This window comes from Staurois parvus, unplaced genomic scaffold, assembly GCF_062004578.1.
Source record: "Staurois parvus isolate SC_StPar_1 unplaced genomic scaffold, SC_StPar_1.0 ptg000210l, whole genome shotgun sequence".
Classification (NCBI taxonomy): domain Eukaryota; kingdom Metazoa; phylum Chordata; class Amphibia; order Anura; family Ranidae; genus Staurois; species Staurois parvus.
In genome coordinates this window covers 2990409-3006689 of record NW_028318006.1, presented here as the reverse complement: position 1 = coordinate 3006689, position 16281 = coordinate 2990409, and the positions used below count along the sequence as shown (strand labels likewise).

The 16281-nt window shown below is 39.9% G+C and overlaps 1 protein-coding gene across 1 annotated transcript in view; it reads right to left on the bottom strand.

The window, feature by feature from the left end:
* HMCN1 (hemicentin 1) overlaps nucleotides 1-16281 on the bottom strand; it is a 468291-nt gene that overhangs the window by 119521 nt on the left and 332489 nt on the right. The window contains exons 76-82 of the mRNA XM_089678830.1: nucleotides 10071-10192; nucleotides 5621-5785; nucleotides 4842-4949; nucleotides 4205-4339; nucleotides 3976-4110; nucleotides 3130-3399; nucleotides 2041-2231 (exon numbers count right to left, since the gene is read on the bottom strand). Coding sequence (XP_089534956.1) covers nucleotides 2041-2231; nucleotides 3130-3399; nucleotides 3976-4110; nucleotides 4205-4339; nucleotides 4842-4949; nucleotides 5621-5785; nucleotides 10071-10192 — 1126 coding nt within the window. The remainder of the gene's footprint in view (nucleotides 1-2040; nucleotides 2232-3129; nucleotides 3400-3975; nucleotides 4111-4204; nucleotides 4340-4841; nucleotides 4950-5620; nucleotides 5786-10070; nucleotides 10193-16281) is intronic.

Here is a 16281-nt window from a genome sequence, read left to right as displayed (position 1 = left end):
CCTAACCCTCTTGTATTGAACTGTACTGTTGTTGTATTGTCTCCCGTTATATTGTAAAGTGCTGAGCAAACTGTTGGCACTATATAAATCCTGCATAATAATAATAATCCTTCCAAATTAGTTAAAACTCATTGTACTACTGGCCCAACCTTAATAGTCTGTACGACTACAGGCTGTGTTACCCCTTTGACATGGGCTGTTTCAGAAATGACTTCTATACTGGGTGTCCCTTGTTCCTTCCTTACTTTAGCAACAACCATCTCACATTCCTCCTTAAAGCCAGTAAATGCAGACCCAAAGGACTTTTTAACCTCCATGGGTGTTGGAAATTCAAGAGATGATGGATCCCTTTGGAAACCTGGAGATCGATTATTGTTTTTTTTTCAAAATGCTACCTGTCTCTCCAAAACAATCCCTTTTTGAAACTTTATGTATCTAGTACATTGAGGCACACACTTTCATGCAGTTATTCCTATCTCACTTCACCTCTAGAATTTTGTATCCCCACCTTACATTCTGCAGTTGTCCTTTGACTCCCAGAAAATATAGGACATTGTTTATCTTGCCTATCAGTCCTCTATAGCTAGCATTTTAAGAGTCTTACTCTGGATCGTCAATCAGTGTCTAAAATGTTTATTAAAGTGATTCAAAATGTTTTTTGTTTTTTTTAATTTAGCACTATCCCCTTAGGAGTCGCTAAAGATTTGGGTCCCCCTATAGTCCAGCACAGCCAGGCAACAGGCATTCCTCATGAACTTGCATCCAGAAGACAGTAACCACTCCTTGAGCTTGGGTTTTTCGGATTTTATTAGGGGTAAATAACTTGGATGGGGTAAGGGGTGTAAGGGATGCCCAAGGGAACTGCAGCTGGGGACAACTTCCTGGAACTATGTACAAGTCTTTACACAGCAAAATTCTCTTCTTGGAGAGCTCTCCAGGCTTTCCTGGTGTATCACCCCAGACCCCAGATAATCCTCCTCTATCCAGATGTCTGAAGGAATCCCTGGGATCCAGTGCCTGCCTCCTTAAGATGAACAGTTTCGGGCAAGGAGCTAATCCATTTTCCCACCAGAGTGCTTCTTTCCCTTTAACTGGCTCAGGGTGTGTAGGATTACTCACTCAGTCCTGTTCCTATGAGCTGAGGTTGGTAGCTGCTACACAGGTGGTCCTCACTCTGGGGGCCGATGAGGTCTGAGTTTTCCTCCTCTCAAGCACCACTGCCTGGAGGTGAGCTCCTTCTCAATCGGGCCCCCTCCCAGGCTCCTGCACCTCAGGCTTCTCACTCCATCTTCCATCTGAACGCTCCTGCTGCTGAGCAGGCTGTCTGACCCCATGCCAAACCTCCGGCATGGGGATTGGTCAGAGTCCTTTAAGTGTGCAAGCCAGCCCCTCTTCACCCCCACCCACTGCTTCTTGAATCTTCTCCAAGATTCTAGCGCATGAAGAGGTGTCAAGGAACTGACCTGCAGAGACTCTCAGCCCTGACCTAAATAACCCTTCTGTCTCAGCCCAGGCTGCTAGTCAGCCTTCATAGCTGATAAAAACTGATCTACCTCAGCCTAGCTACGCAGGAGGGTGCTACATAAATGATAGATATGTTATACTTACCTGCTCTGTACAGTGGTTTTGGACAGAGAATCCCCGATGCTTTTCTTCTCGGGTTCCCCACCGGAGCTCCTGGCTCCTCCCCCTTGACCAGTGATATACTAATTAGAGTTCTCCCTATGCAGAGGAATTAACCATGAACATGGAAATGTTGAAATGTTGGACCAAATACAGAGAGTGAGAAAGATTAGAATTTCTGACAATGTTTGCTGTTTTTTATCCCAAATTTCTTGTCCAGGGGTCAAAGGGACAAGAAGTGAATTTGTTTTAGGGAATTATGTAATAAGGAGACCTTTGTGCCTTGCTTATGATCTCAGTATTGGAAACAACACAGGATAGAATGAGAATAGATGTTTCAATAAATATACAGTGTTTGAATAAAGCATGTGATACTTGTTTAAATGCTGCAAAAAGTTTAAATGAAAATACTCTTACCTCTGCTTGGTGCAAAATTAAATCCCCAGATTTCGTCAATGCATATTTTTCACCCTTATCTGTTATTGGAACATTGTTTTTTGTCCAGGCTATAGCTGGGGTAGGAATTCCATATGTCTTACAAGGAATAATAACTGGAAAACTTTGGATCACAAATAATTCTTTAATTTTCTTTAGAATCTGAGGAGGAACTAAGAATGAGACAGGGAAAATGCAAGGAAGAAACATAAACAATCTTAAAATATACATGAACAAAGAATTGTGCAATTCAATTACTGAACCAGAGAATAAATGGCCAGAGCCTCTTAATGTATTCTTTTGGGGTTAAAATCAAAATTTCTTTCTATGCTATGTACATATTCATTGTGATGCAAACACAGCAACACTTTGACAGGAACTGAAAAGATAATGTTCTGAGTGGAACTGGATGCTTAACTTGCAGTTTTAATCAATGTATATAAAGTTTAAAAAGGAAGAAAATTTACAAAAGGGCATTAACAGGTTGATTTACTAAGGCCTGGTTCACACCTATGCGTCTTGCAATCTGCTGCTGGAAAAAAAGCCCCTGACCCTTTCCAAAAACTCAGTGGCTGAAAACACATAGATGTGAATGTGTCCCACAGGAAACCATGTTAAATGGACTGTAGTGAGTTTCTGCAAAATGCAAAAAGCACTAAAAATGCATAGGTGTGAACCAAGCCTAAGGCTGGAGAGTTCAACATCTGGTGCAGCTCTACATAGAAACAAATCAGCTTTCGTTTTTTTTGTCAAAGTCTAATTAAACAGGCTGAAGTTAGAAGCTGGTTGGCTACCATGCACAGTTGCACCAGATTTTGCACTCTCCAGTTTTAGTAAATCAACCCCTAAGTCTTTAAGCTTTGAAATAATATTTGTACAACAGATAAGTAATTATATACATAGCCTTTTAGCCAAGGATTGACATAGTAACCAAAAGGTCAACTATTGTCAAAGTGAAAACACCTGTTCATTATGTATTGACGGGCCCCTATGCAGCTGTGCTATCTACGCAAAATGTAGGTCCAATCTGGTTTTAGAACATAATTAATATCCACATTTAAGCATACCTACCTAAAACTGATAGATTCATACTGGAGCTCATGGATCCCACTGAATTCTCTGCTGTACATGTGTACAGACCAGCATCTTCAGGCTGTGCATATCCTATTTGAAGGGCTCCAGAGCCAATTATTCTCTGTACAGCTGACTTGGCAAGGGGTGCTCCATTTTTATGCCAAGCAATCTCTGGCATTGGGTTGCCAAAGGCTTCACAGATCATTGTGACAGGTTCATCCACTACAACTGTATATTCTTTTTTATGTGGTTTTATTAATGGTGGCTCTAGTGAAACAAAAACATTCAACATTTTAACTATCTGAAAGGACTAATAAAAAGCAGAAAATAGCATTCCAAATCTAATGATCTGTTGTAATGAAATATTACTATGTACAGGAATAATTGTAGTTAGAAGTTTCTTATTGTTCCTGAAAAGCTTAAGAAACTTTGAAATTAAGGACATTTGAGAAATATGGCCCAGTCTGACCCGCTCATTCCAGTGAAAGAACTGAAAAAGGAGCTCATCCCAATGTATCGTATGCTACATGTCCCTTGCTGAGGTTTATAATAATAATAGAAGGCTACTAAAAAATAAATAGATTATTCTAGTACCTAACAAACAAAGCAGCAACTGTTCAGTAACTATACAAGTCAATTTTCCATTCTGAGCAAGAAAAAAAAAATCAGTTCTGACATAAAATGCCTTTGAAGGTGGCAGATGCAGAAGACACATGATACACTTGCCACCTGCCTAAACTTCATAGGCTAACATCTGAATTTATATACTTCTTCTTCCTTATATATTTCTTCCAGAAATTATTTCAAATGCTACAAAGTATTGTTTTTTTAGAAGCAACTTACCAAGAACTTTAAGTTTTATCTTCCTTAGTGCTGTTCCAGCTGGATTTTGGGCAATGCAAGTATAAGTACCACCATCTTCTTGGGTAACATGTGCAATATTAAGGTTGCCATTAGAAAACATAGAATAATGACCCCCTATCAAAAATAGAAAACAAATTCATATAACATTGAAACACTGATAGCCAAAATAATCATAAAAGGAAAAAATACATAGAGATGTATGTGTCACCTGTTTTGATACCAACACCTTCCTTTTGCCAAGTGATAGTGGGTGAAGGTGTCCCAAGCGCTTCACATGAAAGTGTGATTGAATTGTTTACTGTGGCTTCAAAGTAGTCACCTTGACTATTTATAACAGGAACCTCTAATTCATGAAAAATAATGGAAAGCAAATCAAAGAAGAGGTTAGGTGCATCCAAATATACAGTATGTGAGTGTTCTGTTGGTGGTGACACTCTCTATACTATCAGTTCTTATTTTCTGGATATGTATAGAACTGAGGCAACCACTACAAGTAAGTCTTCCTCTGGCTTGATGCTGTTTATGTATAATTACTCAGAGTGCACCACTGCCTTAGTTGGGTACATCTAAGGAAAGAAATATAGAACTTAAAGATACAGATTACATACTAGCTCAAGTGAGCCCATAATGCTTCCAAAATCCATTATTTAATGCAATCTTATTTCTCACAAAGTTTCTTTGTATATGAAAATCAAACAGCATAGTAGTTCAGCAACTTATTCCTACACAACCCAGGAGATAAACAAAGTACCTGCATACTGTCCTTCAAAATTTTATAATTAAGTCTCACTATATACATTAAGGTGTTGTAATTAGGGGTTTACAGCAATAATTTAATTACCAACCTTGAACATAGAGATTTATATGAATCTCAGCAGAGCCAACCTCATTTACTGCCTTGCAAGTGTATCTTCCAGTATGGGTTAGGTCTGTACGTGGTATTTCAATACTTCCTAAAAATGTAATTACAGAATATTAATTGAATATTTATTTCACACTTGATCATTCTGGACCTCAGCTGTAACTTAAGTACTAATTACATAAACTAGCAAAATATGAGCATATTTGTTTCCTTTTCAGTTGTAGAACATTGTATATTTTTGTGTCATTTAACAAAGATGATCATAATATATGTTGCCAATTTCTGAAAATAAACCTGTCATTAAATAATATCTACATAGCATCTAATGTGCTGCATATTTTGGCAGAGCTTTAAAGGTTTTAATCAAGTGCTTTGAAGGGGCTTATACAATCTAGCATTTTCATGATGATGAAAGGACAGCCTATAAGCAGCAGGAGCATCAAATACTACTCCTCAAACAGTAAGGATAAGCAGAAAGTACTGAATTTCAATGGTGCCATTGAACAAAAAAGGGAAACTTCACATAATTAAAAACTGCAATGTGTGTAATATACCCAGAGGACAGAATGTAAGAAACTGGAGAGAGTGGTAGGCTTAAAGTGGGAGTAGGTCAGAAACCTTTTCTCCCAGGATATACAATAAGGAATCCATTACAGAGTGCCCATATGAAATAGTAAATAAAAAAAATAAGAACTTTATTTGCAAACAAGTGGCTAATATATTAGCTGTTTTTTTATAAAGAGGACCCCAAAAGGAGATTACCAGAACTCAATATCTTGTAGCTTTCTCCAACAGCTGGAAGGCGAATTCCATCCTTCAACCAATGAACTACAGGCTGTGAAACACCATACGCAGTACAAGGAATTATAGTTGATGACAGTTTACTAATAAATATATTTCTTACTTCATCTGCAATGGATGGTGGCACTAAAGATTAAATCAAAGACAAATACAAGAGTTTTTCATCTGGATATTGATGTATCCTTTATAGTATAATTCCTGAACAACAATAAGGCAACATAATGTTTTAACATTTTTTCATAGCTATCAGACCATACCTGTTACTTTTCTAAAGCAAATTATTACATAAAAAACAACTTGATTACCTGCCATATGAATTGTAAACTTTTTGGTTTGCACTGATTTAAATAAATGTCTCCCAACGCCTCTGATCGTTAACCACTAGCCTACAGGGCACTTATACCCCCTTCCTGCCCAGGCCAATTTCCAGCTTTCAGCACTGTTGCACTTTGAATGACAATTGCGCGGTCATGCAACACTGTACCCATATGAAATGTTTATCATTTTTTTGTAACAGATAGAGCTTTATTTTGGTGGTATTTAACCGTTTCAATACCGTGCAATTTTACACCTTCCTGCCCAGGCAATTTTTCAGGTTTCAGTGCTCTCACACTTTGAATGACAATTGCGCGGTCATACAACACTATACCCAAACTAAAATTTTATCATTTTCTTCACACAACTAGAGCTTTCTTTTGGTGGTATTTAATCACCACTGGGGTTTTTATTTTTTGCTAAATTAACAAAAAAAGACCAAAAATTTTGAAATAAAAACACATTTTTCTTTGTTTCTGTTATAAAAGTTTACAAATAAATAATTGTTCTTCATAAATTTAGGCCGAGATGTATTCTGCTACATGTCTTTGGTGAAAATAACCCAAATTAGGATGTATTTTTTAGTTTGTAGGAAAGTTATAGAGTTCACAAACTATGGTATAGATCTGAAAATTGATCAATCCTGAAGTACTGACGGCCAATCTAATTTCTTGAGGTCCAAGAATGTCAGAATAGTACAGATATCCCCAAATGACCCCTTTTTGCGGAGTAGACAGTCCGACGTACTTCATAAGAGGCATGGCGAGTGTTTTGAAGTTGTATTTTTTTGTCATAATTTTTTGGAAAATGAAAAAATGAAAAAAATTATTTTCACTATTTTTTTTTTACATACTGTCACCAGTGCAGTACAGCGTCATCATATAACTGGCATGGCGGTGAACAGGGACACTGACTGGTGACAGTATGAAAAAAAATATATATTTTTTTTTTTTTTTTTTTTTTTTATTATATTTAATTTTTTATTAAATTTTTTTTTATTTTTTTAAAGATTTTTTTTCATATTTTACTATGACCAAAATAGTACAATGTTACCATTGTAACATTGTACTACTTTGGGGAAGTGATCAGTATTTTTTTTTTTTTACACAATTTGCTTATAGCAAAGAATTACTTTGCTATAAGCAAGCATTTACCTGAATGAAATCGATTCATTCAGCTTTTTTTTTTTTTTCTTTGTGCTTAGCTGTGATTTGGTCACAGCTAATCACATGACATGTGCATGTGATTAGCTGTGACCATTCACAGCTAGGCACTAGTATACAATGGATGGCATCATGAATGGAGCCATCCATTGTATACAACTGTCATGTGACCTGCTGTGATTGGTCATGGTACCAGCAACGGGAGCCGGTACTCGGATCTGTCATCGGCCGTGTCCGAGGTGCACGGCCGATGACAGATCGCACTGCTGCGCCGCTCTGCACTAGCGCAAACGGCGCATGTGCGGGAGCACGCCAAATGGCGTGCACCCGGAATGCAGATACACATCTGAAGCCGCCAAACGGCCATTGGCCGGGCGGCTAATGGTTAATCACCTCTGGGTTTTTTTATTTTTTCTTAAACAAACCAAAAACCACTGAAAATTTTGAGAAAAAAAACATTTTTTCTTAGTTTTGTTATAAAATTTTCTAAATAAGTGATTTTTCTCCTTCACTGATGTGAGCTAATGAGGCTGCAGTGATGGGCACTGATGGACACTGATAGGTGGCACTGATGGGCACTGATGAGGAGGCACTGGTAGGTGCCACTGATGGGCACTGAAAGGCAGCACTCATATATGGCACTGATAAGCGGCACTGATAGGTGGCACTGATAGGCGGCACGGACTGGCATTGTTAGGTTGCACTGACTGGCACTGTTAGGCGGCACTGATAGGCAGCACTGACGGGCACTGTTAGGCGGCACTGATGCACACTAATAGGCGGCACTGACAGGCACTGATAGGCGGCACTGACTGGCACTGATAGGTGGCACTGATTGGCAGCACTGATAGGTGGCTCTGACTGGCATTGATAGGTGGCACTGACTGGCACTGATGGGTGACACTGAATTAACTTGATTACTTGCTCAGATGGGCACTGAAATGTGGCACTGATGTGGCACTGGCATGGATGAGCACTGAGAGCTGGCACTGATGGACACTGACAGGTGGCACTGCTGGGGCTACACAGATCATCAGGGCACACTGATTATCAGTGCTCTATATGATCTGTGTACATGTCCCCTCCGACGAATGTCGATTACCAGCTCTCCTCTCCTCTGTCACCGTGACAGCTCGTGAGGAGAGAAATGCCGATAACTGGCATTTCCCTGTTTACATGTGATCAGCTGTGATTGAACACAGCTGATTACATGACCGAGTCGACATCTTTGGCTCTTTCCATGGATGGGTGATCCGTTGTGTCCGAGGGACACAGCGCACTGCCGATCGCTGCGCTGCGCACTCCGGGAGCCGCGCATGCGCGGTGAGAATGGGAGGACGTCATATGACGTCCTCCCAGAACAAGAGAACCACCTTGCGTCCGTCATATTACTATATGGCGTGGCCAGAGGTGGTTAAAGTGAAACTTTACCCATAATAACTTGATAAAAAATTATGTTCTTTAGCAAGGAATAATTACCAATACTACCAAAAATAGTATGTGCTGTAAATTGCCTCCAGTATTGTTCTTATTTCTTCTTGCTGGAGGTGGCCATTTTGCTGAAGCGCAGAGCTCCTGAGCAGCATTAAATCTTTAGGCAATCAGCAGATCGGCCTTTACAAATTCGGCACAGTGCAACTGAGCATGTGCAGAGCAGGGTGAAACAGTGTATTACTGGATGATTTTAAGCAGTATAGGAACTTATTTTTAACATTTTACATAGCTATACATCCAAAAGGGCCAGCATAAAGTAATCTAGCAGAACTTAATTTTTTGCCTAAAGTTGCACTTTAATGTTATTCAGACATGCTGTATCTTCCCAAAGCAAGACAACACAATGTCAACTGCAAAGCAACAGCTGAAATAATTATAGCTAATAAACATTTTATTTAACTACAAGACTTTATTTACCAATTTTTAAAGGAATGATGTTCCTGTTGTATTTGATAAATTCACATTATTATGTTTTGCCTAATAATACTGCATAATACTGCATTGATACTGTAAATTCCAAGACACAATGTCATTGGGAGTCACAGAAAGGGTGTTTGTAGGTCTAAAAGCCAAAGAGACCCTTTTCAGCAAGACAAGGCTATATCACTACAGATGCATTTTAATGAAAGATGCAGTTTGGTATGTGAATAATGTTTTTTTTTTGTTCCAAAAATACTTTATTGATTTAAGGAAAGACAAAAGCATTTAGAGCATGTACAGCCATAGATCACAGTCAAAACATAGACATGACATGTTGCTTCCCGTTTCACAGATGGGACTAATTGTAATCAGTTGTGCACAACAAAAACATGTAGAACAGTACAACCATCATACAAAGTAAACTAGTGGAAACCGAGAGGAAAGTGGATAAAGTGATGTTAGTGAATGTTATCTTGTCCTGACTCTCATCAAGTTTTTATTGGCAAAGCAGTGTTATGATAGAGATAAGGGTAGGGAATGCATTGGGTATTGTGAAGGTCATTGTTTACATAGTGATAAGTAGCCGTATGTGCTATGGTCGAAGTTAGTCATATCTGTGTGCAAGTAAATGCTCTATTTGATTGGTAGAGAAAAAATGATACAGGTAAACAACAGGTGTGAAGACAAGCGGTTAGAAAGACCGATAGTAATAGAAAGAATTGTTAGGTGAGATATTGGGGAAGAAAGAGAGAAAAAAAACAAAACAAAAAAAAAAGGGAGGGGGGAGGGGTAAGAAGGCATTACATCCTCATGCATAGTCCCAGCCAGCCAGGTAATATTAGAGCTTAAAATATGATGTGTGAAGGATCTGTCAGTGGGGTGACGCAGGTATCAAGAACCCCAGAAGGCATGGTGAGATATGGATGTGCAGACCATCCTTGTGCGTGAGAGTGAATAATGTTATATAATACATACAGTATAATAAACAATAATTAGCAAAGTTGTACATTTGGCCTTACCAAGTACTGAAAGATAAATTGCAAGTTCATCATGACCTGCATCATTTGAGGCAGAACACACATACATCCCTGTGTCTTCTACAGTTGGAGAAATGATTATGAGAGATCCTGAAGAAAGAAATCTAGAAATGTAAGAACACATACGTTAGCTTCTAGCATAATACAATTGTAAAAAAAAATTAAATCCTATAATGAAAATAGCTAGTATATGAGAAAATTTGTTCACTTTGAATACCTAAACATTTGCAAGCAAAAAAGAAAAAAGTTTTTTTTTTTTAATCTTTTTTTTCTCACATGAATGAGTATGCAAGGTGAATACAGATGAATTCACCTTATTTATCAACATTCGGTCTGATAAAGTGAACAATAACTTTGCATTTTAGTAAATCTGATTGTACATCAATTTGATTGTACATCAAAGCACTAAATTGCATTTAATTCATAACTTTGCTTTACTCAGCTTTAAATGATCTGTGACCTGTGGCTTAAAATACACATGCAGCTATATTATTCCTTAAAACTAGTTACCCAGTTATTGCCTTGTAAAATGTATATTCTGCCTTTCCTCTATTATTATACAGTTTAGACATACAGTATTTTAGGCATCTGAACACAATTTTATATTATGCAAAAAGCACATAAATTAACAAATATCACTGATGTAATTTATATAATTTGAAGCATTAACAGATATCCAACAGAATCTAAGATTATATGTAAAAGTAATTGGCTCCTGGATACATCAGGCCAGTAAATGTTTAGCTGGCATTAGGAAGACCAGGAACCTAGTACACATTAGAGGTAAGGAAACTCTTTGGAGCGAAACATCCTCAACGTCACAGAACAAGTCCATTTGAATACAACTAACTACTACTAGGTATACCATGGCCTGGATACATGAGAACCTTCAAAGTCAGATAAATGGATAGTTATGGTAAACTGAGGTATGATTATAGCCAACATCATCAAGAAAGAATATCCAAGAAGAACAAAACACTTGGATCAAAGTTAATTCCTGAAAGGAACAGAAAAAAGCTGTTGATATGTATCAGTCTAGAAAGGGCCACAAAGCCACATCTTAGGCTTTTAGTTTACACAAAAACATGTTATGAGCCATAATCTCCTCATTTGGAGTAGTAGTGTTCCCAAAAGTGGTTTTCTAGAGAAATATAAATCATCCAAGAAGTCAGAAAACATGTTCAGGAACTGTTGGTTTCTATTTTTCCAGCTAAGGTCAGTGTTCATGGCTCTAAAATTGGCTCCAAAATCAGAAAGACACTGGACAGAAATGGGTTTCCTTTGAGACTAGCAAGCCTTAAAGCAGAGTTACATCCAAAAGGGGAAGCTCCGTTTTAAAGATTGGTCCCTCGCTCCCCATTAAGGATTGGTACCTTTTGGGGATCGGGGGAGGAATGGGTACCCAAATTTGACAGGCACCCGCTCCCACTTCCACTGCAATTGCCTAGGTGGTCCAAAACGGAAGTTGTCCTCCTAACCTCCCTCCCCAAAGTCTTGTGGGACACGTGACAGGTCCCAGAAGACAACGGGGCCATTCAGGAAGTGCAGCGCTGCTACCACATGTACAGTGGGCACCTGGCTGTGAAGCCTTAAGCTGTCACAGCTGGCTGCCCACACTGAAGATGCCGGCCTCCTGGAGTACAGGACAGCCAGTGAAACGAGCTGTGGCCGGGGCAATGCGGTATCGTGGGACAGGTAAGTGGCTGTTTTTTAAAAGTCAGCAGCTACAGTTTTTGTAGCTGCTGACTTTTGTTTTACAGAGTGATCTCCGCTTTAAACAACTACTATTAACCAAGAACATATGTACTTCTAAGTTAGCTAGGAAGCACCTACTCAACCAACAATCTTTAAAGAAGAACTTAAGTGTATCTGAGCAACACAAAATGAGAATACAGTTTAATTCATTTGTAATATTCAAAGCAATATCACCCATCCATCCATGTTCCCATGCATTATTTTGTTGAAAAAAAAACTTTGAAAAAAAAAAACCCTGACATTCTAGCCATGGCCACGGCCTTCTTGAGTAAGGGTAGATGATTCACGTAGCATTTACTTCTCCATCTGCTCTTAGCTCAAACATGTATGCAAGTAGGTGTGCTTAGCTGAGAAAGACCTCCTCCCTTCCTCCAGCTTAAAGAAAAAAAATGTCCATGAACACTGAGTTATATGACTCAGGAATCAACTAAAGAAATGTAAAAAAGTAAAAAGCAGCATTTTGTCAGAAAATACGCTTGACGCTGCTAAACGCGTGTTAACGCTAGGCTCTTTTAACATTTGAACATTGATTCATTTCAATGGGCAGAATAAATTAACATTCTGCCCAATGAAAGGAATTAACACCCAAGTGCTTGACACTTGTAAATGTGCCTAAATGCTTGTAAAAATGTTAGAATTTACAAGCGTCAGGATTAAAACAGCTAATGTTAAATAAGAGAGTTAAGTTCTACTTTAAGCCTATATTGATATATAAGACAAAAGTGAAACCTTTGGGATGAATTGCATCCTGTTATGTATAGCATATACAGTGAAGGAAATAAGTATTTGATCCCCTGCTGATTTTGAATGTTTGCCCACTCACAAAGAAATGATCAGTCTAAAAATCGAATGGTAAGTGTATTGTAACACTGAGAGACAGAATAGCAACAACAAATTCAAAAGAAATGCATGTCTAACAAATTATGCACTGATTTGCATGTTCATGAGGGAAATAAGTATTTGATCCCCTTCACAAAACATGACTTAGTACTTGGTGGCAAATCCCTTGTTGGCAATCACAGAGGTCAGATGTTTCCTGTAGTTGACCACCAGGTTTTCACTCATCTCAGGAGAGATTTTTCCCACTCCTCTTGGAAGATCCTCTCCAAGGACCACAACACTTTCAACCAGTCCTTCTCTGCATCATTCAGATGTTCAGTGGCAAACTTCAGAGGGGTCTGGACATGTGCTTTCTTGAGCAGATGGACCTTGCAGGCACTGAAGGATTTCAATCCTTGTCGGTGTAGTGTGTTACCAATTGTTTTCTTGGTGACTGTGGTCCCAGCTGATTGGAGATCATTGACAAGACCCTCATGTGTAGTTCTGGGATGATTCCTCACTGTTCTCATGATCATTGACACTCCACGAGGTGAGATCTTGCATGGTGCACCAGACCTAGGGAGACTGAAAGTTGTTTTGTGTTTCTTCCATTTGCGAATGATTGCACCAACTGTTGTCACCTTCTCACCAAGCTGCTTGGCAATAGTTTGGTAGCCCAGTCCAGCCTTGTGTAGGTCTACAATCTTGCCCCTGACATCCTTGGGCAGCTCTTTGGTCTTTGCCATGGTGGAGAGTTTGGAATCTGATTGTTTGAATGCGCCTGTGGACAGGTGTCTTTTATACAGGTAACAAAATGGTATTAGCAGCACTCCCTTTAAGAGACTGCTTCTAATCTCAGCTTGTTACCTGTATGAAAGACACCTGGTAGCCAGAAATCCTGCTGAATGATAGGGGATCAAATACTTATTTCCCTCATGAACATGCAAATCAGTGCATAATTTGTTAGACATGCATTTCTTTTGAATTTTTTGTCGCAATTCTGTCTCTCATTGTTACAATACCTAATGGCAGTCAGGGTGCCATTGTCTAGCCTGTGGAGATCTGTGCATCCCTCTATGGATATGCCTCCACAGACCTTCATTGACCCACCACCAAAACGGTCATGCTGAACAATGTTACAGGCAGCATAGCATTCTCCACAACTTCTCCAGACCCTTTCAAGTCTGTCACATGTGCTCAGGGTGAACTTGCCCTCATCTGTAAAAACCACAGGGCGCCAGTGGAATACCTGCCAATTCTGGTGTTCAATGGAAAATGCCAATCGAGCTCTATGGTGCCGGGCAGTGCGCACAAGGCCCACTAGAGAATGTCGGGCCCTCAGGCCACCCTCATGAAGTCTGTTTCTGATTGTTTCATCAGAGACATTCACACCAGTGGCCTGCTGGAGGTCAATATGTAGGGCTCTGGCAGTGCTCATCCTGGTCCTCCTTGCACAAAAGAGCAGATAACGGTCCTCCTGATTGGGTTAAGAACCTTCTATAGATGTCAGGAATCAAGGAATGACCAGAAAGGTGTGGACTGACACAAGGAAACGCAGGTTTCAGGTATAGTATAATAATACAGTTTATTATTAGCCACCCATATATATATATATATATATATAAACGCACAGTGAACAAACCAACCTTCCACTAATCTTAGTAGGTGCAGGAACACAGGCGTAGTCAGGGCTGGAGAGGTGGAACGGTCAGGCCGGCCGTAGGGTTCTGTAATGACCGTTTGGTGGTACCTCTAGTGGTCCCCAGGACAGGATTCCCCAGGGCGCGGAGTCTAAGTCCCAGTCTGCTTATTCACCAGGGCCCCTGATGGTGGGGATGGACTTGGAGCAGACAGGAACCAGGTCGCGGCCCCTGAGTACACCTGCTAGTGGTAGAGGGATCCGCCAGAGGTATGTGCAGGTACGGCTGGATCCGTGCAGGATGGATGGATGGCAGAGTAGTTAGCGTGGTCAGACGGGCCAAGTCAGCAACGTGCGGGCAGCAAGGTACCAAAGGAGCTGGCAGAGAATGGTCAAGGTCACAAGCCGGGTTCAGTAACTCACGGGCAGCACGGTACAGGGGGATCAGACAGAAGGATGGTCAGGCAAGCCAGGGGTTCAACAGGAGACGGTCAGCAGAGGTCAGGATCAAGCCGGGTCAGCAACAAAGCAGGAACACAGGATACCAGGTACAGAGGCTCATGGGAAAACATACACCAAGGCCCAGAGCACAGGCCTGGTCATGCCTTAAATACACCTTTCTGCAATCAGCCCCAGGTTTGGCTGATTGTGAGCTTCTGGCTGCTAAGAGCACCCGCTGGTCAGCTCTGGTACTGCAGCCCACACGGCAGGTGAGTCCCACCACCAGTGCTGAGTCCATTCCTGACAATAGCCCTGTCCAGCTCTCCTAGAGTAACTGTCTGTTTCCTGGAATCTCCTCCATGCTCTTGAGACTGTGCTGGGAGACACAACAAACCTTCTGGCAATGGCACATATTGATTTGCCATCCTTGAGGAGTTGGACTGCCTGTGCAGCCTCTGTAGGGTCCAGGTATCGCCTCATGCAACCAGTAGTGACACTGACCATAGCCAAATGCAAAACTAGTGAAAAACAGTCAGAAAAGATGAGCATGGAAAAAAAAATGTCAGTGGCCTCCACCTGTAAAACTATTTCTGTTTTGGGGTTGTCTCATTGTTGCCCATCTATTGCACCTGTTGTTAATTAAACTGATTAACAACCCCCTCTGCTACTTAACTGACCAGATCAATATCCCAGGAGTTTAACTGGCTTGATGCTATACTCTGATTAAAAAGTGTTCCTTTAATTTTTTTGAGCAGTGTACGTTTCTACACTTGAGTTGATGTTGGATAACATTGTGTATTCAGTACTTAAAGTTTATCCATTAGATAGTGTGTAAAAATGTGCTCACTATATCAAATTACAATGTGAACATGAATAAGTAACCATATACAAAATTACATGAAAAATTATCACAAAATCTCAAATGAAAAGTCCCAATGTGAAAAAATTATAAGCATCCAGAAACCAAAAATGAGAAAACGTAGCCATATCCAAAAGTAAAACTGACTGAAGAAACAGTATCCTGAGGTAATTAGAAAGGGCCTCCACCAAATAACACATGCAGGCCTACCAGATAACCATGATCCTCTGGTTAGAGAAAGGTCATGGAGTGCTTTGGTATAGTGAACTCGTGGAGGACTCCTCTAGAGAATTCCTTAAAAATTATGCTTGAATCGGCGGGTACCTCCAAATTGAAAATCTCTCAAATACTCATCCATCCATCAGATTTATACAGAATTACATGAAAAATTATCACAAAATCTCAAATGAAAAGTCCCATGTGAAAAAATTATAAACATCCAGAAACCAAAAATGAGAAAACGTAGCCATATCCAAAGGTAAAACTGACTGAAGAAAAGGGATCCTGAGGTAATTAGAAAGGGCCTCCACCAAATAACACATGCAGGCCTACCAGATAACCATGACCCTCTGGTTAGAGAAAGGTCATGGAGTGCTTTGGTATAGTGAACCCGTGGAGGACTCCTCTAGAGAATTCCTTAAAATTTATGCTTGAATTGGCGGGTACCTCCAAATTGAAAA